This window comes from Panthera uncia, chromosome D1, assembly GCF_023721935.1.
Source record: "Panthera uncia isolate 11264 chromosome D1, Puncia_PCG_1.0, whole genome shotgun sequence".
NCBI lineage: Eukaryota > Metazoa > Chordata > Mammalia > Carnivora > Felidae > Panthera > Panthera uncia.
This window is the reverse complement of record NC_064808.1, coordinates 25,901,474-25,927,953: the sequence shown is the minus strand read 5'-3', so window position 1 is coordinate 25,927,953 and position 26,480 is coordinate 25,901,474. Positions and strand designations below refer to the sequence as shown.

The 26,480-nt window shown below is 36.2% G+C and overlaps 1 protein-coding gene across 1 annotated transcript in view; it reads right to left on the bottom strand.

The window, feature by feature from the left end:
• Positions 1–776: 776 nt before the first annotated feature.
• Positions 777–26,480, bottom strand: part of FBXO3 (F-box protein 3) — a 32,383-nt gene continuing 6,679 nt past the window's right edge. The window contains exons 3-11 of the mRNA XM_049648476.1: positions 26,252–26,415; positions 16,671–16,785; positions 14,696–14,900; positions 13,524–13,569; positions 10,750–10,834; positions 9,785–9,907; positions 8,134–8,249; positions 7,209–7,399; positions 777–1,962 (exon numbers count right to left, since the gene is read on the bottom strand). Coding sequence (XP_049504433.1) covers positions 1,789–1,962; positions 7,209–7,399; positions 8,134–8,249; positions 9,785–9,907; positions 10,750–10,834; positions 13,524–13,569; positions 14,696–14,900; positions 16,671–16,785; positions 26,252–26,415 — 1,219 coding nt within the window. The 3' untranslated portion in view covers positions 777–1,788. The remainder of the gene's footprint in view (positions 1,963–7,208; positions 7,400–8,133; positions 8,250–9,784; positions 9,908–10,749; positions 10,835–13,523; positions 13,570–14,695; positions 14,901–16,670; positions 16,786–26,251; positions 26,416–26,480) is intronic.

Here is a 26,480-nt window from a genome sequence, read left to right as displayed (position 1 = left end):
ATCCCTTTTATGTGTGAATACACATTCTTGCCGATGAAATACAACACTTGAGCATGTTGTCAACCAATCAATCATACCTTGGTATGAATGAGAGGTCATTCATTCAACATGCTAAGAGAAAGTGAACTTAAATGAGAGGATAAATAAGCCTGAAGTATTGTGAGAAGCAAGAATTGAATGGGGTCGCAGGGGAGATGTGGGGCATCCTGAGTATTCTGTGAATAGAGAGGAGAGGTCAGCCAGAAAAGACAAAGAAGCAAAAATGGCAAGGGATGCTGGGACCAACTTTAACTTTCCACATTAACTAGTTTTAAATTACTGCTTTACTGGGAAACTTTCTCTTTTTAAAGCTCAGTAGGTTGGCTTTTTTTTTTTTTTTTTTTTTAAAGGGAGAGATAGGCATAATAGAAGGATTTGGTAGACTGATGATAAAATTAAAAAATAGGCAGGAAAAACTACTTACTCCATTTCAGAACATTTTGACACGAGACAATATGAAAGGGTCTTCATAGTCCCTGGGGGCAGCTGCTTAACCCGGCATATACTTCCCTCTTCCTACAGTTTTCCCTACAAAAGAACTATTCTTGCAGAAAACAGAAAGTAGAGCATATGACAGGGTATAGTCAAAGCCAGGAAATGACTTTGAATGGGCCTCTGGCAACAGGACAATGAATTTCAATTTCATTTCCCATCTTAAGATGGAAAGGTGCAAAGGCTGATTAATATTAGTTTATGCAAAATAGGCAATTACACAAAATACGGGATCAGAACCAAAATTCGTATTTAAAATGTGAGTTTTTGCCACTTGGAGGATGTCATTCCAAACTCTTAATTGTATAATTACAAAAAAATTCATGTTTATACTTAACATAAAATTCATGTCACTTATCACAAAGTTAGACAGTCAAGTGTATAAAGGAGAAACAAAACAGAAGCAGTATTTACAGATTTAGACTACATGAGACATCGTGAAGATTCTTCTGTTAATAAACAACACAACACATAGTTTTACACACATTTCGAAAACGATGCATCTGTGAACAATATGAAAAAAGGTCATTGCACTAAAGACTTTAAATTAAATTCAAGGTTGTCATGTTGAAGGTTTTAAATTAAATTCAAGGTTGGTAGAGTTGAAGACTGAATGCAAGGCCAAGGTCATAGTGATAAAGACTTTAAGTTCGAGGTTGTAGTGATGAAAACTTTAAATTCAAGGACAGATTGTCTAAGAAAGGACAAACAACTAGCATTCAAACTATTAGGTCAATTAGTTCCCCGGGAGTACAAAATATATAGGAATCACTAAATGGATTAGCCTAATTACAAATTCTGTTCATTTCTAAATAATTCACAACTGCAAGAAGTCTTTTCACAGAATCATTCAGTCACATAGTTTCTCTCTATCCCTGTGTAGGTATTTCTGCTACATTTAAAAATCCTCATTCAAAACAGTTCCCTCTCATTTACCTATCTGTAGAAGTATAAAATCTTTTAAAGCAAAGCAATGTCGGTTCTTTAGCTAGAGAACTATTCACCCATGGACTTCTAGAAGAGGGGGAAAAAAAGAAGAAAAAAAAAAGATTCCCATTTCCTCCTCTACCTCAGAAACACAAAGCAAACCAAAACAATCCAATTCCTAATGCAGTGTCGCAGAGAACCCAGGGCCTGGAACAACATTTCATGCTAGTTTTCCTGCTATGTGCTGAGAACAATTTAGTTATTTACATTATTGAGAAATCTACTTAACAAACTGGATTCATGCCAGTGCTTCCCGCCTGCAGAGCCTTGCTAGAAAAGGCGAGAGCAGCGGCGCCTGCGAATGGGAACATCAAAGACTCTCCTTCGTCTCTCTTCCTCGTCATCTTCATCAGATTCGTCCATATCTGCCGAATCGTCATCGTCTTCCTCCTCCTCCTCTTCTTCTTCCTCTTCCATCTCTTCATATTCGTCAGGACCCATTTCCTTGAAAGAGAAGACAATCTTTTGATAAGAACTTCCATCAGTTTTTTATACTTATTTTATGTAAGTTCTCACTTATCTATAAACAACTGGACACGCCATATATGAATTTCTATAGACTTGAACAATGTATTTTCATAATGCATATGCTGATGCAAGAATCTATATATGTGTAGATACATATATGTATGCTGATGCAAGAATATATATATGTTATCTATACATATATATATATATATATATATACACACACACACGTTTTAGAATGCTCAATGTGGTTTTAATGGTAGATATATTTCATTAATACAGTATTTATTTTTTACCTGGTAGTTGATAATTTGTACAAGGTAGCCAACAGACCACTCCTAACAACCCAAGATAAAATTTTACTGAATTTATTTCAGTGGATTAAGTAACAATTCTTTATTAATCTATATGCTTGTAGAAAAGAGGATGCAAAAATATTAATAAGGTATGACCTCTACTGGTAACTTTTATGTACTGTCACGAGGTTTACTAGATTTCTATGGAGCTCCTACTATAAAGACACATCGATTCAATTCAACCACCATGGGTAGCCTCTACTTTGAAATTAACTCATTGAAGGCTCTCTGAATAGGGCAATAGTGAGGTTGAACACACAATATCTGATCATCTCATGGAAACTTCGTGTCTCTAATCAGGTCTTGATTTACTCTGCTGTCAGTTTTTCTCTTTCATACATTTGAAGACTCAATGAGAGGAGTTGCTATATGGGACAGAGTTCTGAATAGCAGGGAGCACCTAGGTGGTGATGTAGGAAGTACTGGGAAACGTGGGATGTGATGTCAGCAAAAGCCCTTCCTTCCCCCGAGGCCTTTATGGCATTTCATATCCAGCACTCACTACCCCTCTGATCTCATCTCTGACCACTCTCCCCCAGTCACTGCACTCCAGCTACATCGGCCTTCTTGCAATTCTTCAAACATACCAAGCATTAGTATTATGTTTATGTAACATGAGTGCTTCAGGGCCTTTGCACTTGCTGCTCTTTTGTGTGGAACACCATTCTCCCACATAAATCCACCTGGCTCCCTCTACTTCTTTCAAGTCTCAAATCAAATGTCACCGAGGCATTCCCCAACATATCTTTATATGAGAACAACCCAACAGACACTCCTTATATCCTTTACTCTGATTTTTCTCCAGAGCACTTTTTACTACTTGGTATAACTAGATAGTGTTTATTTGCTACCCTTGTCTCTTCCAGCTAGAATGTAAATTCCAAGGCAGAGGTTTTTTTTGTTTTGTTTTGTTTTTAATTTCCTCAACTTTCTTTTTTTTTTATTGAGGTATAATTGACATACAACATTACATTAGTTCCAGGTGTACAACATAATGAGTTGATATTTGTATATATTACAAAATGATCACCACAGTAAGTCTAGTTAACATCCATCACCATACATAGTTACAGAATGTTTTCTTGTGATGAGAACTTTTAAGATTTATTCTCTTAGCAACTTTCAAATAGGCAATACAGTATTAACTATGGTCACCGTGCTGTACATTACATCCCCGAAGGCAGATTTTGGCTGTGTTGTTCACTGCATTTCCCCCAGCACCTAGCAGGTACTCAATAATATTTGTTGAGCAAGCAAATTAATTAATGTGGGAGAAAGAAATTGTTCTTTAGGAGCTGTCAAAGGATTGTCACTTAGGATTTATTATAACACTAATAACAACAACATTAACAACAATCAGAGAAAATATACATAAATATGACATGATATTCCATTATTTTTATTTTTTTTATTTTCTCAATCTAGGGAATGAAGACTTTAAAATTCAGTAGAAGGTTCCAAAGGGGCGAAGGGGAAGGCTTAGGAAATTCTAAAACATTAAATTCAGGTAGCATGATCATCAGTCATCTTAATGAAGAAGAGAACAGAAAAAACTGTTAAAGAAATCAACGCGGCTAAAGAGGGAGGTTGCTGATGGTCTCTGATAAAAGTGTACACACAGAAGCAGCAGACGGAAAGAGGCGCACAGGGGTAAGATGGAAATAAATAAGCAGCGGGAACCTCTCAAGTGTCCAAAAGCAAACAACAAACCCACCTAGAGCAAGAAAAGGCTTAAGATCAACCAAAAGTATATTTTATAGTGACATTCAAAGTATAAAGCAAAAGCCAAGTGTTAAGTACAATAATTATCATATGGTCAGGGCACAAAAAAGGAGAACAATTCCATTTCCATATCAAGAAAATGAGTATTTCCACAGGGAAGGTACAATACAAGTACAACACAATACAAATACAATCCCCACTGCCTCTTTCATGTTGATTAGAAGTAAGTCCAGAATTCTCATTTCTTTTATTGATTTCTCATCCTTGAGAGAGAGAAACATTTTCCACAAGGCATGTCAAAATTGTATATGCTTATTTGTGGTTGGGAGGAAATTAAAACTCTAAATAAGTAAGAACATGGTTAAGAGGGTTGAACATGTAATGAGTTTATTATTATAATTTAAAATTAGAAATTTAAAAATTGTAAACTTTAAAAAAAGAGTATGTAAATATTATAAAACTTCTCAGTTTTCATTTCTAACATGATAAATATTGATATAACCCATATAAACAAGAGTTCTTTGAAGTCCTCAATAATTTTTAAAAGTTTAAGGGAGCCATGAGACCGAAAAGTTTGAGAACTACTGTCCTAAATTAAAGACTACTTTATACCCCACCCTAACAAACATTAAAAACAAGTCTCAACAGGAGCAAGCTGACCCCACAGTAACTTAACTGCCTGCCCAAACAAACCTCAACATTCTTTACACTTTACGTCTGGAATATTAGCAACTTTAGGACAAGAAATATTATCAGAGACAGAGAGAGAGATTTCATAATAATAAAAGAAAGCACTTCATTAAAAAAACATAAGAATCCCAAGCATATTTGCATATAATTATAGAGCTTCAAAATACATGAAGCATATCTGATAGAATTAAAAAGAGAAATGGACGAAACTAATTGTGGTTGGAGATTTCAACAATCATCTTTCAGAGAACAAGGACAAAAAAAAAATCAGTTAATATATAGAAGATTTGAAAAACAGTCAACCAATCTAAACTATCATTTATAGCATAATATTCCCACGAACAGCAGAATATACATTCTTTTCAAATACACAGGGATTAGTTACCAAAATAGACCATAATGCTGGGACATAAAACATTTAAAAGGGTTGAAACTACACACAGTGAGTTCTCTAACCATAACAAAATTAGAAATTATTAAACAAGAGTTAACTGGAAAACCTCCAAATGTTTGAAAATTAACACATTTTTAGAAAAGTTACAGACCAAAATTAAATTACAAGGGAAATTTGAGAATATTTTGAATTAAATGTTATTGAAAACAAAATATCGAAATTTATGAAACACAGCCAAAACAGTGCTTTAGCGAAAAGAAAGGCCTAAAGTCAATAATCTAAACTTCTACCTTAAGAAGCTGGTAAAAAAACAAACGAACCACAAAGTGGTAGGAGGAGATAAATAAATATAATTGCAGAAATCAATGAAATAGAAAATGAGCAAACAATAGAGAAAACCAGTGAAACCCAAAGTTGTTCTTTCAAATGACCAGTAAAAGGGATAACCCCTTAGGTGAACTGATCAACAAAAGATATAAATTACCAATATTAAGAGCAAAAATAGGGCATATGACTACAGTTCTTGCAGCCATTAAAAGGATATCAAGGGAATATTGTAAATAATTTTATGCCAGTAAGTTCAACATTTAGACAAAATGGACAAATTCCTTGAAAGACACAAATTACCAAGAGTGAAACAAGAAGCAATAGAAAATACATTATAGAAATTAAATTCCTATTTCAAACTTTCCCACCAAGAGAACTCTAGTGCCAGATGGCTTCACTAATGAGCTATATCAAACATTCATAGGTGATACCAATCTCATACAGAAACTGGACTGGTCAAAAACAGGAGAATGTTATAGGAAGTAACAAATTCCTGGTGCTGGAAATATACAGTAGAAAGCATTCTTCCACTGGGAGGGAAGCTAAACTTCACTTCCAAACCCAGACTGTAGATCCTTTTCACCAGACATGCAAGCGTAATGGCCTACAGTCTCAACGTTATCCTTCTCTTTCCAAACGGGGAATGTGTCAGCTCTAGGCCTGATTAATATCATGTCCATCTTCCCACACTTATCTTGGACTCGCCCATCAGGGTCATCCCAGGAGCCAGAGGGCCCTCTCTGAACATTCAACACCTATGACTCAGTTACATTCTGGGTATACAAGTCATATTTTATTTTATTTTATTCCTATTATATAGCTGGAGCCTCATAATTCTCTTTAATCCATAATCTTTTATAATCCATAAGATTGGGGTACTGCCACGATCATAAGGTAATCCTAAAGATGAGATTTCAAAATTATACCTAGTTGATTTAGGAAACGATCCCAAAGAGAGACGACTACAAAGAGGGTTTAATGGGTAGACTTGTACTTTTAGTCGTCTCTCTATAGGATATTTGTATTACTTTACAAAATTGGGATTTTTAGCAAAAACACTGCAAGAAATTGTTTTCCTAATCTTCATGAAATAAAATAAAGCCTGTTCTAACTGGTCTAGTGTGGTGTTTCTCATTAGGCCACAGAATTGTTTTTGGAAACAGTGGAAAAGAGACTGAACCTTTAAAACCAGTAACTATTTTACATGATACTATGATGGTGGATACGTGTCATTATACATTTGTCCAAACCCACAGAATATCTAACACCAAGAGTGAACCCGAATGTAGACTATGGATTTTGGGTGATTTTGATATGCTAATGTAGGTTCATCAACTGTTAACAAAAATACCACTCTGGTGGGAGCTACTGATAATGGGGAAGTCTGTGCATGCATGGGGGCAGGGGGTATTTGGTAAATTTCTGTACCTTCTGCTCAATTTTCTATGAATCTAAAACTGCTCAAAAAAAGTGACGTCTATGAAAAACAAAAAACAAAACAAAAAAACAGCTAACAGTAGAGTTACTCTGATTGAAGTGTATGCAGTCTAGCTTACTTATTATCCACCACCCCTACATATTCACATGGCCCCCCCATGATATTTCCTCAGAATCTCTAGGGTTCTCTGGGAACACCATTTGTAAACCATTTGTCTGGCTAATCAACAAAATCCCTCTGTGGAGTTAATTCTACAAAGTCACATAAATCAGTCCCAGAGGAAAATTTAACTCACCAATCGGGCTATAGACACCCTGAATGTTGGACAAGCCATATGGAATCGGGGAATAGCAACATTAAAGATCTTGTCTTTAAAGTAAAGAAAATGGAAGGTATAATATCCTTCCATATATCCTGATGTTGTAGAAAATGTGGTACAACTTGTGTATTCATATACCCGACCTGGGCTGATGATTGGAAATTCACCTGCAGAGAAGACAGTAATAAGAAAACAAGGTATAAAATTCAGTTCTTCATCACAGCAAATAAGATAATGCCCTCTGTGGGATTATGCAAACTATGTTAAAGTAAATGCACGATTAGGAAAAAAAAAACAACTAAAAGAAAACATAGCAAAATGTTAACAGTGATGGTATTAGGGTTCAGAAACTTAAGATAATCATAATCTTTTAAAAAGCTGAATGTCAATGACAATCAGAGCTAAAGATGATTGAAATCCACAAATAAAAATCTGAGTTACTGATTTTAACATTTCCCCCAAATTTCAAAGAGATGACCAATATGAAATTTATTTTCTCCTTCTGCTCTATGCCCAGTAACCACAGACTATGATAACAAATAATTATCCCACCGAAAAAAAAAATAAATAAAGAACTTAAGAAGCAAATAAAGAACTCGGGTGATCTACAGAACGGAAAATCAATCCCTGAATAATTGTTTGCTATAATTTTAGAAAAGTTCATGTTTAAGGTACTAATCTAATAGAATAATGATCTTTACACATTATATTTATGAAGCAAATATTGGAGTCAAAGAAAGCCCAAAATCTATGATATCTTTCACATTGTAAACACAGCTATTAAAAGATCAGTCTTATCCACTGACTACATCATGCATTTTCCAAGCTGTATGCAACATAGATGCTCTCCAAAATGTCTTAGAGGCAACTGATATGTAAACCCAAATCTTGAGTTACATACCAACTACTCCAGGTCCTTGAACTTCTTCTACATCACCTTTAGCATTCGTTATTCTCCAATAGCGACTGTCCAACTGACAAGCCTTCTCAGGAAGTGCATCCTTTGACATTTCAATCCTGGAGAAGGGAATGGGGTGGTAGAGACACAAATCTGGCCTGATTTTGTTTCTTTTGTTTAAGAGCTATAATATTTGGACTAAGACTATGAAAAAGTTCCCAAAGGAAATTAAGAAACCCAACCCAACGTCTGTGTTAACCATCTATTTCTATAAGCTCTCAAAGATAACGGCTTGATTAGCTTGACTCTCCCACAGAAATGCTTTCACTCAATTTGCTCACTTGACTTTCCGTAAGAATCAACAATAGAAAGGGCAACATAAAAATTTATAAACACACTGGGTGATAATAATCTTTTGCTGTTCAAGTAAAGATGAATGTATGAAATGCTTACTAGAATTTAGTGCAATGAAAACTTACTGTTTCTTTTTCACAGGACATTTCCCTTTTGCTTCTAGAAAGCTCAAAGCAAAATGTCACTAGTCAGTTACTAGGATTACACCTTGACTGTTTCCCAATACTATTATTTCCCCCTTTTCTCTAGGAATCTGCTGTCCCTTATTTTGAGTACCCTATAAGCAAGTGTCGGTATTATTATTTTAAGCATGTTTCAAGCCTAGGCAGGATTTGAATTAAACAATTAAAATAACAAACATCAGGGCGCCTGGGTGGCTCAGTCAGTTAAGCATCCAACTTTTGATTTCAGCTCAGGTCATGATCCCATAGTCCTTGAGATTGAGCCCCACATTGGACTCTATGCTGACAGTGCGGAGCCTGCTTGGGATGCTCTCTCCTCTCTCTCTGCCCCTCTCTTGCTCACACTTGCAGGCTCTCTCTCAAAGATAAATAAACTTAAAAAAAATCCAAAACACAAACATCTGCACCTATGTAACTGGATATATCAAAGGCTGCATATAATACCAAAATCCTATGATGCTCCCTGGTTAGTATATGGCAGCAAAAATATTTCCAGTGTGTATATATGCACGTACATGTACTTTTAAAATATATATAACACATCATAAAAAATAAATATAAAAATAAATCTAAAAACAAAGTATCCTTAATCCCTTAGAGCAATAAGCTATCTTTATGTCACAGCACAGAGTACTTCTAATTAAAGCGAATTTAATATTTGTTTTTTATTTAACCAAATCCAGTGCTTAATACCGTGTCTGATACTAGGCAGCACCTAATAAATATTTGATTTTTAACTGAATATAGGCAAGCTAACTGAAATTTAAAATGCACGGTTTCATCCTGGGCAATTTGATAGCTTCTGGAATGCATTACAACTCTCCCAGAGAGCTTTCATGATGATTACAACTTAGTGTCCACCTCAAGGAACCTGGCACAATTCTTTAAACACAGTACATCTGCAAGAAATAACTTAAGTAACTTGGAGGTTACTGTAAACTCAAGTCCCTTACGGACACTAGCTTATAAAAAATTTTGTTATCCACGTTCCTCCACACCTCAGCAAGAAGCTGTCTTTCAAAATGCGTTTCATGTATCGTGTCAAAGGGGAGAGAACAACACAACCACAGGATATAGCCCACCATTAACTGAAAGGCGACCCCATTTACAGTTCTCACCTGATTCGGTATGTGAAGAAGTAGTGGGGTGGATGTACAGAGCTAAGTTCTGGCAGAAACGACGTGGAAACTGACACTGTAATGTCCCCAGTTGTTGCTACACACTCTGGATCGTGAACATATCTAGATAATTTTAAAACATTAAACATTTTTTAATCAACTAACTTCAAGTCTCTAAGATGAAAGATCTCAAGATCTTTCTTGTGTGAAATGGCTTTTACTTCATTTTAGGATCAAAAATTTAAACCATATTTGGGAACGTAAAGGTATAGTCCCTTTAAGCTGAGAAGAAAACTAGAAATTATGAACTAGAAAACCTTGAAGACTTTAGATCTGTAAGGACAGCAGCCAAGGCTCAATGAGCAGTGGTTCCAGTAATGATTCACTGATTAAATTGGAAACTGAAAAGAGCTTATCTCAGTTTTCAGAGCCAGGAAACTTTTGGGACACCTGAAAGTCCTATCAACAGTGGCTCTGACAATAAAATGTGTTAGCAAGTTATTCTAGAGACCTCTAATTTCTAACTAATTTGTCATTTCTGCCAACCAGGCTACTGTGAACCAATATTACCTCTACCACTATCTGTCACACCTGGAGGGTTCATTTAGAGACAATAAATAGTATTTGCCAGGAGTTAGTAGTTACTGACTTCCTATTCAAAATAAATCCATTAACTGGCAAACAGCTTCCCCCACCCCAAAGGAAACTATGTATAAAAAGAAACTATACTATAAAGCCCTAACTTCTAAATCAAAATCAGTTTTTTCTCTAGATCCTTCAAGAGAAGAAAAATATTGCCTCTCCAAGTGTCTGAATGTGGCTTTAAAGTGAGAATAAAGTAGTGGCGTTTAAGAAAACGAGAGGTTCTATTATTAACCTTCTTCCAAACTTCATCTCAAGATCTGTAACTAATGTTTTCTTCTGATTTACAAATATTTTTATTCGAAAAGTCTTGAGTGAAATACCTGAAAATCTGGTCTCTGATGATAGGGAAGCCACCCGATACAACATTGTTGACATAAGAAGTAAACCAGTCAGTAAAAGTAGCACCTATAAACCAGGAAGGGGTGGGGAGGAAGAAAAGGACAAATAAGTTTTGCAAAATCTGTACAGGAAACAAGTAAACAATGATAATTTCTCTCTGCTTAAGATATGAGGTCAAAACTAGAAACACAGATACACTTGTACTTACCGTTCATAGATCAATTTCCATTCTCAATTCTCATCTCATTCTCAACTACCCTGCTAGGGAATCTTCCATCTACCTTCAAGCTATTTTTATGCTTATAATTCAATAATAAATTTTTAAACTTTATTTTGTGCTGGTACAAGAATAAAAAGCCTTCTTCTATCATTTCTAGAACATATAGAACAAAAGAGATACAGCGATGTTTAGAAGAAACTACAGGAAAAATATCAGCACCTATCCTCAGATGATCAGGGTATACCCTTGGCCCAGGTACGTCCTGACTCATGCACGTCCCTAGACCCTAGGGACTAGGGACTGCATTACAGTCCTCCATATTCAACGACCTCCATTTTCTTGTCCAGACCGGACTACACATCCGTGATCTACTGAGCGGATCAATGACAAGTATTTACATGAATTATGTTTGCCCCTTCTAGGTAATATAACATAACTTTCTCAGACCCCCATTATCTATTATTAATACAACTCAGTGCCTGGCAATATTAGTCCCTTAATCAATGTTTTTCTGTATTTCTCTGTAATCTTGTTTCTAGTAACCCAGTTCTTACATTCTGCCATGCTGAACACTGGAGCTAAATTTATAGCATTTACTTACTATTCTACTATTCCGAGAATAATAGAAGATACAATTTAAGCTTGGGTCTTGTGTCTAGCTTTAAAATTTTAAGGGCATCAACCGAGAGAAGGGAAACCACAATAGTAGGCTCTTTTCTCAGTGTCTACTAATGAATGACCTATTCTGACCCTTTATTTATTGAATGTTACTGTATTCAAATGATCACCTACCATCTATCCACTCTGAACAAGATATTAAGGAGCCACATGAATAATGTCATTAAAATTCAAAGAAGTTACAATTTTGTTTTTAGAACTAGTAATTTCCCTGTAAAGTTTAAAACATCATTTTGTATAATTCATGGAATAAAGTGTTACGGTGAGAAAACCTCAAATTGTTCATGGTTTACCTAAAAAAGAAATTGGTGTTGTATTTTAATATATCTTAATTTATTACAATACACACCCAAGTGTGTTCTTTAAAATAAGGACAAAATTTCCTAGGTAGTCTTCATTACTCAACTTATCTGAACAGCTTCTCGTTTTCTTAAATATCAGTTAATAATTTACCAAACACCAAGAGATTCCATCTTGTGTTTTACCAAAAATTCCAAGAAAGTCAAACTTAGTTGAATCAAGATGTAATTTATATATTCCAAGGTAGTTTACTTTTTAAAGTAAGCCTATATCTTGGCGTCTCTTTGATAGCACTGGGGTTTTATCAAGGCAGCTTAAAGGAAGCCACTTTCTTATCTCTCCTCCCAGCACTAACTTCTCACCCCATCTGTCCTCCCTCATCTCAAATCTTTTGCTTTGCTGCTCTCTTATTCCGGGAGACATCCCAGCTACTAGAATACTATTCATCAGACCTTAGTACTCTGCTGTAGCGGTGGGGCCTTCCACACCATGTCAGACCAGCACCAAACTAAGAATAAGAAACTCACAGAGCTCAGCCGGTAGCTTACCTTAGAGTTCAGGAAGCCTTTAGTTTATAAATTAGTAGCACCACTGTTCTAGAGCCATGGTGATCACCTCTGAAGGTATGTGCTATGCAAAGATGCCAAAGAGGGCAGTGAGAAGGGGCATACTCCCCAGAGGGCACTTAACTTGGAAACAACCGACTACAGGAATCAGGGGGAGCTAAAAGCTAGAGGCTAAGTTAAATAGTTTTTTTGTAACTTACCACGTAGGGGTGAGAGTTTCTTGATATTGTGAAGCATATACCACAAATCCGTAATGTGTCACAGTGTGGAACAAATGGAGACTAATACTCTGAGGTTCCAATTAGGAGATATAATTAAATGCAGACACCTTAGCCTCCAAGGCCCCTTTACTATTAATATATGGGGATGTGTAATATGTGCCTTTAAAAAGCAGAGTGGATAGTCAGGAAGCATCTCTTAAGGGAGGAAAATCTAAGCAAAACAAGATTGGATGAATAGCAAAGAGGTGAGCCGCAACTGCATACAAACTGTATTGTTCTCAAAATCCTGTGAGAAATACCTTTGAAGGCCAAGAAAAACTAGTTGCGGCAAGGAGTTCATCGAGCAGAGTTTACATTGGTTTCTGAAGACTGCTGTTGGGAGATCTCTAGTGTGACTCACCAGTATTTTACTGTAATTGGCCCCACAGACTTTATAGGTATAAAGTTGTTTTATCTATCGATATCTCTAATTATGTATTAATATGATTGATGGAAAGTGCATGCATGTATACATACACACATACTCATAGTAATTCTATTCATTTCACTGTTCTACAGCAGAGTCCCAGGAGTACAAGATTATACAGGGCATGGCTTTTTCCCAAATAGAAAAGAAATTCAAAGTACAAGGGCTACTCGAATGAGAGCCTAGATGCAGTACTTTCTAAACCAGCAAGCTGTAAGAAGGACAAGTGATTGGAAAAGTTTTTACCAACTTCATTTTTTTGACAAGGAAGGAGAAAGGAAAGGAAGACTGTTTTTTGTCCTACCTATGATAAACATGTCAATAGCAGCTGGATTCCGAGCCATTTGGTCCTAGGCAAGAAAAAGAATATTAAAATCGAGAAAAATATATTTTACTTAATTTCTCATTGTTTGTTACCTGCATCTTTCCCTGGAGACAAGGCAAAATTGATAAAAATAACAAGTGCTCTAACCAACACTCGGACATTCCTTACACTTTTCAGTCCTGCTCTTATTAGGATTTCTATATTTAGGCCCTTTCTAGAGAGTCCTTAAAAGAGTGCCAGGCACTTCTCAATAACAGTTAAACCACTTATGTACTGCTATTACTGTTACAGTGAACTAAAAAAATTATCCTTTAAGTTAAGAAGTTAAGGTAAGAAGATATACAGCCTATTAAGACGGGGCTCTGGATTCAGAGTCAAGAGACCTGAACAATTCTAGACTGGTCACTTCTCTCAGTAAATGGAGAGATCAAGCCATCATCCTACAACCTTACAGAGGTAGCAAGTCAAAAACGAGATAAAAGACATGAAAATGCTTAGGAAGAAATAAAAGCTATGAAAGCTCTTTAAATATTTTAAATGTTATATGGAGTCACGTCTCTGAGATACCTATGATTTTCTACTTTAAATTCTTCTTTTAAGTTAAAAGTTCACATCTTGGCAAAAATGAAGCCAGAAGATCTACAACTACAAAATTACAAAGAACTGAAGAAGTAAGAATGAAACCAAATACCACACTGTCTGTGTTTACACTAAAATCATAACAAAAGCCTCCCAAAAAAAGTCATTATTTTTCAACAACTCAGCTATCTAATGAAGTGTTTAAAAAGTTTCTATTGCACTCAGAACTTGAATCCATTGATGTTCAAAAGCTAAATTTTTAAAGTTGGAAATGTATATTACAATTACTTCAACAAAATCTCATTCGTTTTCCTCAAATTTGAATTACCTTAACACATATCACAGCCCTCCCTCTGTGTGCACAGTGGTTTGCATTGTTTATCCAATGTCTTCTGACATTTCATTATGTCAGAATATTACGGCCAGATATTAGCCCTCTAATTAGATGGGTCTATTAATTAAGTTGTATAATGCTCTATACCATTCTACAGTCCTGAAAATTCCTAAGGCACACATTTATACACTTATCAGAACACATCTTACAGCCATATTTAAAAACACTCTCTACTTACTGGACATTGGTAGAAAACTTCATTTTTGTTTCGGCCCTCGGCAGCTTCCACTGCTATGTACTGACTCAAACCAGTATGTATGCAAAAAGTTAAAGGGAGACAGTATTTCAGTCCCTGTCTCTGCTGGAAGCCTCCAGCAGCCGTATCGACGTCTAACAAATCCTCAGAACGATAGTGATTGGACAGCGCCATACTTCCCAACAACCTAAGAACAGAGACTCAAAAATGTAATCAATTGCAGTGCCAAACAAACAGCTGTGCTTCATCCTTTTGATGAACGATGTTTACATCAACAGCTTTATTAGAACTGATGAATATGTCCATTCTAAAGCGGGAACACCAAAAACACCGCAATTTCTTTACATTCAAACACTTGAGTGGAAAGATTCTGATCTAAATTAAAAGCTTAAGCGTCTAAAATGTCTTAAAGACCTTTTTAAAAGAAAAATCATTTTATTGCTTTCAAGACTATCTTGCCATAATATACTGATTTGTTAGTGTTTTGCTATATATGCGTGTATGACTATTTTAATGTTTGAAGGTGTAAATTCTGATAGTTTTATCTTACTACAACCTTTAGCTTACCCTAACCTACCAGACAATATCAGTGTAAACCAACCTAAGCCTTGCCCAAATTTTCATAAACTTTGGATGCATGGGGTCTAAATTGATCTCACTGCATATACATGAGAACATAGGTATTGGTCCTTGATGGAACCGTGATGGAAGGAATCCTTGATGATAGGATTCCTATCCTAAGTTTCACTATTTGCACTGAGGATAGATATAAATCCCTGTGTAGAAATTATGACCTGTTTGTCATGTCAATTCTGGGAAACTCTTTTATTAAAGCTCTCTCCTATTTGCTCTTAAATTATGACAATTTTTAAATTTTTGTCAAGTTTCGGTTCAGTAGGGAAAAAAGACTAGGAAAAAACCAGCCAGTAATTTACACTTATTTAGTCCTAATTGCCCAATATTTGATTTCTGAATACTACCTTGTAATCTCAGTATGATCACCCTGTACTCACTCAACCCTGATCAAAATGGTGAGAGTCTCATGATTCTTCACACACAAAAACACATCACCTTCCACTAAGAACAATGTAAAGTTCTCCCTAAACTCTTAGGAGCATTTCATTAAATGCAACGTCTCTCAAATAGCTTAATTTTCACAAAAGAACAAAAAGATTAGACCCAAAGTATATACTTTTTAATACTGTGAATGAATTCGACAGCTACTACTACATGGCCTGCTTTTGCCAAAGGTTCCATAATGAATACTTCCTCTTAAAAATAGGCCGTTTAATTATAGGCTATGCCTGAAATAGGACAAAACTATACTTTCTTTGGTGTATGTAGCTCTGAACCAATTATTGCGTTTTATATATATGGTACTCAGAATTTATATCAAGCTCTTCAAAACAATTTACCTGGGACAAAGACTTTAAGGGTTCTGAACAGTTTTAGTTAAAATATACTCACACACACACACATCCACCCTATGTACTACAGTACCCACCCCAACCCCAATCAGACTTTGTTTTAGAAGCATAAAGATGCATTGATAGAAATATTGCTTGCATGAGACATATTTACTTTAGTAAAATCAAATTCAAGCTATAGGGTTTTTTTTTTTAAGATTTTTTTTAAGGTTTATTTATTTTTGAGAGAGAGAGCATGTGTCTGTGAGCGAGACACAGAATCTGAAGCAAGCTCTGGGCTCTGAGCTGTCAGCACAGACCTGGACTTGGGGCTTGAACCCACGAATTGTGAGATCATGACCTGAACCGAAGTCGGATGCTTAACCGACCGAGCCACCAGGGGCCCTGAGATTTTGTCTTTTGGATTCTTACAAAGAAGAGGGAATTCCTGTACACCTTTAATCTGTTAAGAGTAAGTACAAATTGTTTTTATTTTCATTCTGGGAAATCATTTGTGTCATTAAAAATAATCCAAATGGAAAACATCTTACCCAGGAACCACTAACTTCTGACCATTGTGGATACGATATGAACATCGATAATCATCAGGAAGCTTGCAACCAATCTGAGCTTCCACTGCATCCAGGTCTTCCTCTCGAGCGCCCTCTGCAAATACACAAAAAAGCAAATTATGAAGAAACAATAATCCTTATATCTAAGGGCAAATACAACCTTCCACTAGCCAGTGGGACAATCGTAGAGCAAGTGAATTCTGTCCAAATTGTACTGCTGAAATATAGGGAAATTAGATGGAAAATTCAGAGCAACAATATATCACTTTGGATTGACTCTGACATTTGAAGCACTGAGAAAGAAACTCCTCAGTTTCCTCTCAACAGGGAAAACACTGGTGCTCAGTAAAATATGGAAAGGTAGGCAGCAGGGGGATCCACAGTAATTTTTTTGCATTATGCTGCAAACTTTAGGATATATCTCACTTTTCTTAATCTAACACACTCACACTTCTCTACTAAAAAAAGCCTCTCCAGTTCTCCAAACTGATGCTGTTCAAGAGTCTTAACATAGTCTCTCAATGAGAAATACAGGGCATAGGTGGGTATAAGTTCATGCTGTGGGGAAGCCATTAACTTAAACCCAATATTGCATGTTTGTAAGCTTGCCATATATTCCAGCTTCAAAAAGCCGGAAGTGATGACAAATACCAAGAGAAGGGATTCACTTCCAGCAATGGCTCACCAGGTTGTTGGAGGAAACTTCTTGCTGAGAACCAGGAAAATGCAACCGAAAATTGGTTTCAAGGCTTTTGCAGAACCTCAAAGACAGTGAGGACAGGGGGAGAGGAGATCAGAAGAACAGGGAAACTGAGAGCTCAGCAGGGCCGTTGGAGCAACCTTGTCTTAGAGGCAAGTGCCAAGTCTAAAAGCAAACATGTGGCTGAGAAGCTGAGCAAGGCTTTTGGCAGCAACACTGAGAGAATTTTCCAAAATTGATGAAAACACCAAACCACAGATTCAAAAAGCACTTTAGCCAGTGGAGAACAGTTATAAAGAAAATCATATCTAGACTCATTATTGGGAAACTGCTGAAAATCAGAGACAAAGAGAAATCTTAAAAAGCAGCCAAAGGGGGAAAGTCAGGCAGTCCCCTTCAAAGGTATAACAATCAGACTGACAGCTACATTCTCAACAGAAACAATAGAAGCCAGAAGAATGGTATCTTCAAAGTGCTGAAAAAAATAACTGTTGACTAAAATTCTATACCCACTGTATATATATATTTCAAAAGTGTAGGTGAGAGAAATACATTTTTAGATGAAAAACAATCTGAAAAATTCAGGAGTAGGGGTCTCTCCTTTAAAAAATTACTAAAAATGGGGTGCCTGAATGGCTCAGTCAGTTGGGCATCTGACTTTGGCTCAGGTCATGATCTTACAATTGGTTAGTTCATGAGTTTGAGCCCTGGAGCTGATAGCTCAGCATAGAGCTGTGCCTCCCTCTCTCTCTGCCCCTCCCCCATTCATGCTCCGTGGCTCTCTCTCTCTCAAAAATAAAAAAATATTAAAATAAATAAACAGAAATTTTTAAAAATTAAAACAAAACACTTAAAGGAATTCTTCCGGTAGAAGAAAAATGATCCTAAATGAAAGCATGAAGATGCAGGAAGAAATGAAGAGCAATGAGAAAAGGTAGATATGGAGGTAAGTCTAAAATGAAATTGAACTGAATATATAAAATAATAATAATAATCTTTTCAGGGATAGAAAATATGTCCAATATTAAAATCATAAAAACTGTAACACAAGAGGCAGGAGGGAGATAATTGGAGTTAAAGTAGTCTAAGATTCTTGTATTGTCCAGGAAGAGGTAAAAATACTAATTTACAATAGATTTTAATTAAATCAGAGGTGCATACTTTAATCTCTAGGGTAATTGCTAAAAAAGTTATGTAAGAAAAGGAGGTACAGAATAAAACATAATTAAGAAGAATAGAAAAAAAGGAACATCTGTTCAGGAGCACAGATAAAAAACAATTAGGAACATGGCATATATATAAATCCAAATACAGTAATAATTACATTAAATATAAATAAACTAAATAACCTAATAAATAAAAGAATGACAGAAACAAAACAAAACACAATCATATACAAGAGAAACATCTTAGAGATGTAGATACAGAAAAGAAAGTTAAAATAGCTCTACCAAAATCACACAAAATAGACTTTCAGGCACACAGCATTATCAGAAGTAACAGAAGGCTTTTTGTAATGGCAAAAAGGTTAAATTGACTACACAAATATTATAATGCTAATTTTGTGTAACTAATAACACAGCTTCAAAATGTATTTTTTTTTAATTTTTTTTTTTTAACGTTTATTTATTTTTGAGACAGAGAGAGACAGAGCATGAATGGGGGAGGGTCAGAGAGAGGGAGACACAGAATCCGAAACAGGCTCCAGGCTCTGAGCTGTCAGCACAGAGCCCGACGCGGGGCTCGAACCCACAGGCCACGAGATCATGACCTGAGCCGAAGTCGGCTGCTTAACCGACTGAGCCACCCAGGCGCCCCTCAAAATGTATTTTTTAAAATAACAGAACTAAAATTGAAAAAAGATACATCCACAACCACAGTTATTAGTTTTCTATTGCTGTGCTATTAGCAGCTGAAACCGCATTCATTTACTGTCCCACAATTTCTGTAGGTAAGAAGTCTGGGCATGACTGAATTGGATCCTCCGCACAGGTCCCACTGGCTGAAATCACTGTGTCAACTCCGGCTGCTATGCATCTTAGGTTATGCATCTTATGCTTGAAGTCCTCTTCCAACTTCACTGGTTATGGTCAGAATTCATTTCCTTGCAGTTGCAGGACTGTGGCCCTCAGCTCCCAGAAGCCACCTGCCATTCCCTATCACATGGCCCTCATCACAACATGCTGGTCTACTTATTCAAAGCCAATACGAAATACCCATGCTTCAAATCTCTCTGCCTTCTGGAAGGGCCCGGTTCCTTTTAAGGGCTCACCTGATTAGGTAAGGCCTGCTCCAGATAATTTTAATTTTGATTAACAATTAACTCAAATTCGACTAATTTGGGACCTTAATTAAATCTGCAAAGCCCATTCACCTTTGTCACATATTACCTAAAAACAGGACTGAAATCAATTATCTCCAGCACCACTCACACTCAAAGGGAGGCTATTATCATACCAGGCATGTACAGCAGGGGTGAATCTTTGGAGCTCTCTCAGAATTCTGCCTACCACACTGAGAAATTTTAACATACCCCTCTCAGTAACTAATAGAACAAGTAGACAAAAAGAAAAAAGAAAATAAAATCAGTAAGAGTGCAAAAGATTTAAACAAAATTAACAATTTTTGCCTAATGATATATACAGTACTGAATCCAACAATCGCAAAATATACATTCTTTTCAGGAGTACATGGAACATTTACCAAGACAGAGTATATGCTGGACCAGAGAACAAAGCACAACAAATTTCAAATGACTGAAATCAGAGTATATTCTCTGATCCAGTGGAATTAAAATATAAATTATATTAAGAAGATTACTTTAAAAAAAAAACTCAAACATCTGGAAACCAAGCAATACATTTCTATATAATCTGTGGCTCAAAGAAGAAATCAAAAGAAATCAGAAAATATTTTGAATCTCACGTAAATTAAAATACAACATATTAAAACTTATGAGATGAAGCTAAAGCCATGCTTAAAGGGAAATCTGTAGCAAATGCATCTGAAGAAAACAAGAAAGCCTAAAAATTTATGATCTAATCACCTCAGGTAAAGGAAAAAGCCACAGCAAAGTCAGAAAGAAATCAGAGAAATTAATGAAATAATAGAAAATGAATATAGAGAGGATTGACAAAGGCTAAAGTCAGTTCTTTGAAAAAACTATTAAGGTTAACTCTGATCAAGAATAACAGAAAAAGCACAAATAATATCAGAAACGGAAAGGTGAAATCACTACAGATACAACAGCAAGCATCATACAGATAAAAGGATATTATAAAAACCTTTACAGCAGTAAATTAGAACATGTAAATGAAGTGGACAATTTCCTAGAAATATACTCAAAACTGACATAAGAATAAGTAGAAAATCTGAATAGTACTCTATCTAATAAAGAAATTGCATCTGTAACTTAAAACCTTCCCACAGTGAAAACTCCAGGACTGAATGGCTTCGCTGGTACATTCCACTAACAATTTAAGCAAGACAGACTACCAAGCTTATATAAACTTTTCCAGAGAACAGAAAAAGAAGCAACACTTTCCAACTTGGTTGGCCTTTTATAAGGCCAGCATCATCTTGATACCAAAACCTGACAAGAACATTGCAAGAAGGAAAAATTACAGGCCAAAGTCTCTCTTGAACATGGATGTAAAAACCCCAATCAAATACTAGCAAATCAAATCCAACATATGAAAAGGATATTACAGCCAAAGTATGTTTATTCCAGAAATACAAAGTTGGTTTAATATTCAGAAAATCAATGAATGCAATTCAGCATATTAACAGAATGAAGTAGGAAAATCGTGATAATCAGAAGGCTGGAAAGTCATTTGACAAAAACTCAAGTATCCACACAAAGACAGGGGGGCCTGGGTTGGTTAAGCAGCTGCCTTTGGCTCAGGTCATGATCTCACAGTTCGTGGGTTTGAGCCCCACATGGGGCTCTGTGCTGAGAGCTCAGAGCCTGCAGCCAGCTTGGTATTCTGTGTGTGTCTCTCTCTCTGCCTCTCCCCCGCTCATCCTCTGTCTGTCTGTCTCTCTCTCAAAAATGAATAAACATTAAAAAAAATTTTTAAGCAGGAAGACAAAAATAGGGGTGCCTAGGTGGCTCATTTGGTTAAGCATCTGACCCTTCATTTTGGTTCAAGTCATGATCTCAAGATTTGTGAGTTCAAGCCCCATGTCAGGATCTACACTGACAGTGTGGAGTCTGCTTGGGATTCTCTGTCTCCCTCTCTCTTTCTCTCAAAAATTTTTTTTAATGTTTATTTATTTTTGTATATTTTGTATATTTTGTAAATATATTTGTATATTTTGTATTGTATATTTTTTTAATGTTTATTTATTTTTGAGAGGGAGAGAGAGACAGAGTGAGAGTGGGGGAGGAACAGAGAGAGAGGGAGACACAGAATCCCAAGCAGGCTCCAGGCTCTGAGCTGTCAGCACAGAGCCCGTTGTGGGGCTTGAACTCACAAACCGTGAGATCATGACCTGAGCTGAAGTCAGACACTTAACCAACTGAGCCACCCAGGCACCCCTCAAAAACAAATAAACTTTAAAATAAAAAATAAAACACAAAGACAAAAGTAAAAAAAAAAAAATCTCTCCACAAACTAGGATCAGAAGAGACTTTCTTCAATGTGATAAAGAATAGCTACAAAAAACCTACAGCAAACATCATCTTTAAAGGAGAAATGTTGAAAGCTTTCCCTCTGTGATCAGAAAGATAAGGATGCTCACTCTCAGCATTTCTATCCAACATCACACCGAAGGCCTTAGCCAGTGCAGTAAAACAGGAAAAAGAAATGAATGACGTGAAGACTGGAAAGCTAGAAATAAAAGTGTCATTATTCAATATATTTAGGGAAATGTAAATTAAAATCACCACTACATACCCACTAGAAAGGCAAAAAAAAAAAAAAAAAAAGAATGACAATGTTAAAGTGCTGGTAGGACTGTAAAGTTTTAGAACCACTTTGGAAAATTAATAGTATCTTCTGAAGTTTAACATAAGCATACTCCACAAGCCAGGAAACCCAATCCTCGATATTTACTTGATAGAAATATGCTCATATGTACACCAAAAATTATCTGTAACATTATTTATAATAGCCCCAAACTAGAAATAACCCAATATCCATCGACAGTAGAATGAATCTATAAATTAGAGCCTACCCATGTAATGGCAGACTATAGTGCAACAAAAATGAACAAGCTACTGTTACACACAATACAGTTGAATCTCACAGACAAAATAGAAATAATTCACATAAAATATAGACTTAATCATGCAATTTATATAAAGTTCAAAAAGAGAAAACTATTCAGTGGTGCTAGCAATCAGGATAGCAATTACCTCTGAGAAAGATGGGGTGGGGGCGGGGCTCTAGGTACAGAAAATCATTCTACTTCTTGACATGGAGGGTGTTACAATGGTGATGTTTATGTTGTGATAATTTATCAAGTTGTACACTTATGATCCACACGCATTTCTGTATGTTAGTTAACATTACCAGTGATGGCGTGTGGATGATAATCTTTCTAAACACCCATTACCCCAATCTAATCATAAGTAATTCTTCAGACAAAGCTGTTTTGAGAAACATTCTACAAAATACCTGACCAATACTCCTTCAGACTATCAAGATCATGAAAGACAAGGAAAGACAGAGAAATTGCCACAGACCAGAAGACACTAAGGAGACATGACAATTAGAGGCAATGTGGTATTCTGGATTGAATTCCAGAATCAAATTCCATATTAATGGAAACTGTGGTGAAATCCGAATGAAACCTGGAGTTTAGTTAATAGTTACATACCAATGAAGACTTTAGTTTTGACAAATGTCCCGTAGGGGGATACACTAGGGGAAACTGAAACTGGGTGAAGTGTGTACAAGAACTCTCTGTACTAGCTTTGCAACTTACTGCAATCTACAATTATTCCAAAATAAAAAGTTTATTTAAAAAAAAAAAAAAAGTTTAGTACAAAAGAAAACATGAATAGTTGCCTGAACCAGAAATTGAGAGGAGGGAAACTAATATTGGTATAGTTAGTGCTACATGTTGGACATTTAACATATAACCTTAAGAAAATAAGAATTTCTTGAAGAAGAGATAGCGGGACGGAAAAAAGTAAAACAATGACAACAAGAGAGAAAAATAAGGAAATACATGTTTACAATATAGTAAAATCAAGGTTGAGAGGGACATCTTCCTATGGTAGAATTTGGGCCACAACCAGACCAGGCTCAAATCTCAGCTCTGCCACCCACGAGCTGTGTGATCTCTGGCAAGTAATTTCACCTCTTTAATCCATTTCATCTGCCAAATGGGGAATAATACTACCTGCCTGAGAGAATTATAGTGAGGATTAAATAAGCTTCCTGTGTTTAATATAGTGCTTTCCTGGCACTCAATAAATGTTCATGTACTTCCGTTGCTCCTTAGACTACTTGTGTGAAAAAGCAGGGAAAAGGTTACTGGAAGCCAAGAAACCTCCACTGAAATTCTACCTCTGTCACTTACTAGTTATGGGACCTTGTGTAAATCACCTAAACTCTCTGAGCCTGTCCCTGCACCTGTAAAACAAGGGAACTGGTATAAATCGGGGACTGACAAATTACAACCTGCAGCCCAAATCCCAGCCTGCAGCCTGTTTCTGTAAATGAAGTTTTCTTGGAACACTGCCTCGCCCCTTTGTCTATGTATTATCTATGGCTGCTTCCCCACAATAACAGTAGAGTTGAATAGTTGTGACAGAGACCATCTAGCTCTCAAAGACTAAAATATTTACTATCTGGTCATTTAAAGAAAAAGTTTGCCAACCTCTGGTCTAAATGGTCTCAAAGGCCCCTTTCAAATCTGAAGTTCTAAGCCCACATGTAAGGTAAATATGGAATCTGAAGACACATGTTATATACCATTAGATAGATTGGTACAAGATATATTAATATACCATAATTTCAAGGTACTCTGTAAAACTTTCCCCAAGCCCGATGCCTATTTGCTTTCCAAGTTTCCTTTCTATCTGCCATCTCCATAACCTTGAGATTGAGTCAGGGACTGTCGCTGCTGAGGTGAGTAGCTAGTTCCCGATTCAGCCCTACAACTCATAGGCCTGGCACCCCTAGAATCCCCAGCATTCCAGATATCAAACAACTTTTACCCCATTCCTCAGGGCAAAACCCCAGACAACTGTCACCTGGGAGTGAAACAGGGGCCATCAAGGAAGTCTCTGACAACCTCACCTCTAACCATTAGGTACAGAACAGTGAGCAGCGAACCTGGGAATGCCAAATGGGAGTCCTCCCAACCCCCCAAAAAAAGGAGGAAAAAAAAAAGAAAAACAAAAAAAGAAGCTGCTCTGTATCTTTAGTTTCTTCATTTCTTGGTAGCTCTGTGACTAAAAGGAGAACCATGCTTATATTCTCATGTTCTGAACATGCTAGTATTGGACTTGCTCTCTAAGAGTCCTAAGACACTCTGGACAAAATAGGATAGGTCCTCTCTCCCATCAGTTATTGAGACCATAGCTCTGGGGTCAGCTCTATATATTCAAATCCTGGCTCTGCGGCCTTTTGTTTTGTGACAGCAAACAACTCACTTGGCTTTTTATATCTTAGGTAGTTCACCTATATAATAATTATCTATCTCATAAGATTTGGATAATATGGAATAATATAAAACAATTAGCTTAGTGCCTTGATTTGTGTTTAATACAAAATAATAGCTATTACAAACCCTTACCTATTTTACTTATATTCTGAAATACCTATTTTCGGAATGACCTTCCTCTTGGAATTATTTAACCCCACATACCAAGTAGATATTGGTCATATTGTTCTTTTCTTCCAAGACCAAAAAGCTACTGAAGATATTACTCAAGGATACTTTCCTTCAAAGCTCTACTCTCCCTGCCAAATCAATCTTTCCTCTAGCTCCTAGCAACTCAGTTTGAAGTACCTGGTCATACAATCATGGTTTGTACGAAATTCATGTTTGCATGGGAAGTTACAGTGAAAATACGGAATGTAAAAGGAAGGCTGTTTCTAAAGAGACCTTAGTTCAAAAGGAATACATGTGAGAAGAACTGATTCCAATTACAGCTCAGCTCAGCAAAGCCAAAACATGTTTTATATTCCTTTTAGTGGAGAAATCTGAAAAAACTTGGGGACTAAGTAGCAATATATCTGCAACCTATTTATATACTTTCCTGGGCATAGATTAGCAAATCAAATGAATGGGAAAGAGCTTGTTAATATCTCTTCCCAGAGTTGGACAATAATAGAAAGAGCACAAATTCTGGGGTCAAATAGACCTCAGTTCAAATCTTAGTTTTAACTGTTCTGTAAATGTCAAAATAGGGATGAAAGGTTTCCTTATTTTAGTATGCTCCTCTCACACTCTTAAAGACCCAGGTCTTTAATACTTGATCTTTCTAGATCATTAGACTATCAAACAACAATTTACTTGCACTAAAAATAAGAAAGAGGGTTGATACAGCAGGCAGTTTTTCAATTAAAAAACAAATCCTTTGAAAGAAATCACAATAGTTATCCTCAAGCACTCTTCCTATTAGTGAGTTTATTATAAAATATAAGGATACAAGGAGTTCAGCTTTCCCTTCTAATAAATAATCACATGGGTCCCAAGGCACTCAAAAATGGGACAAGCAGTAAAGCAAGAGTCCTTTTAGTAATATAGGCTTCCTATTTTCTTGGCCAAATGTGAATGGTGAATTACAGATAATGTTGGTGAATTACAGAGTAGCATAGATGATAAGAAAACCAAAGTTATTTAACCTATTTATACTACAGTTACTAGATGAAGAAGGGAGACCCTGTATTCCCAGTACCTTTCAGAGACAAAACCATCCGAGGACATCTGGGCTCCAAATATTTCTTGAGATCATCCCAGGCCTTTTTAATAGCAGCATAATGGTCAATGTATCTTCCTACATCAGAGTAAGTATCTATGAAGAGAGATTTCCAACACTGATTCTTCTGTGTTTTCTCTTCCCTAAACAGATTTTAAAAAATGAGATTAAAAATTTTTTGAAATGAAATTAAACACTTACCAACATA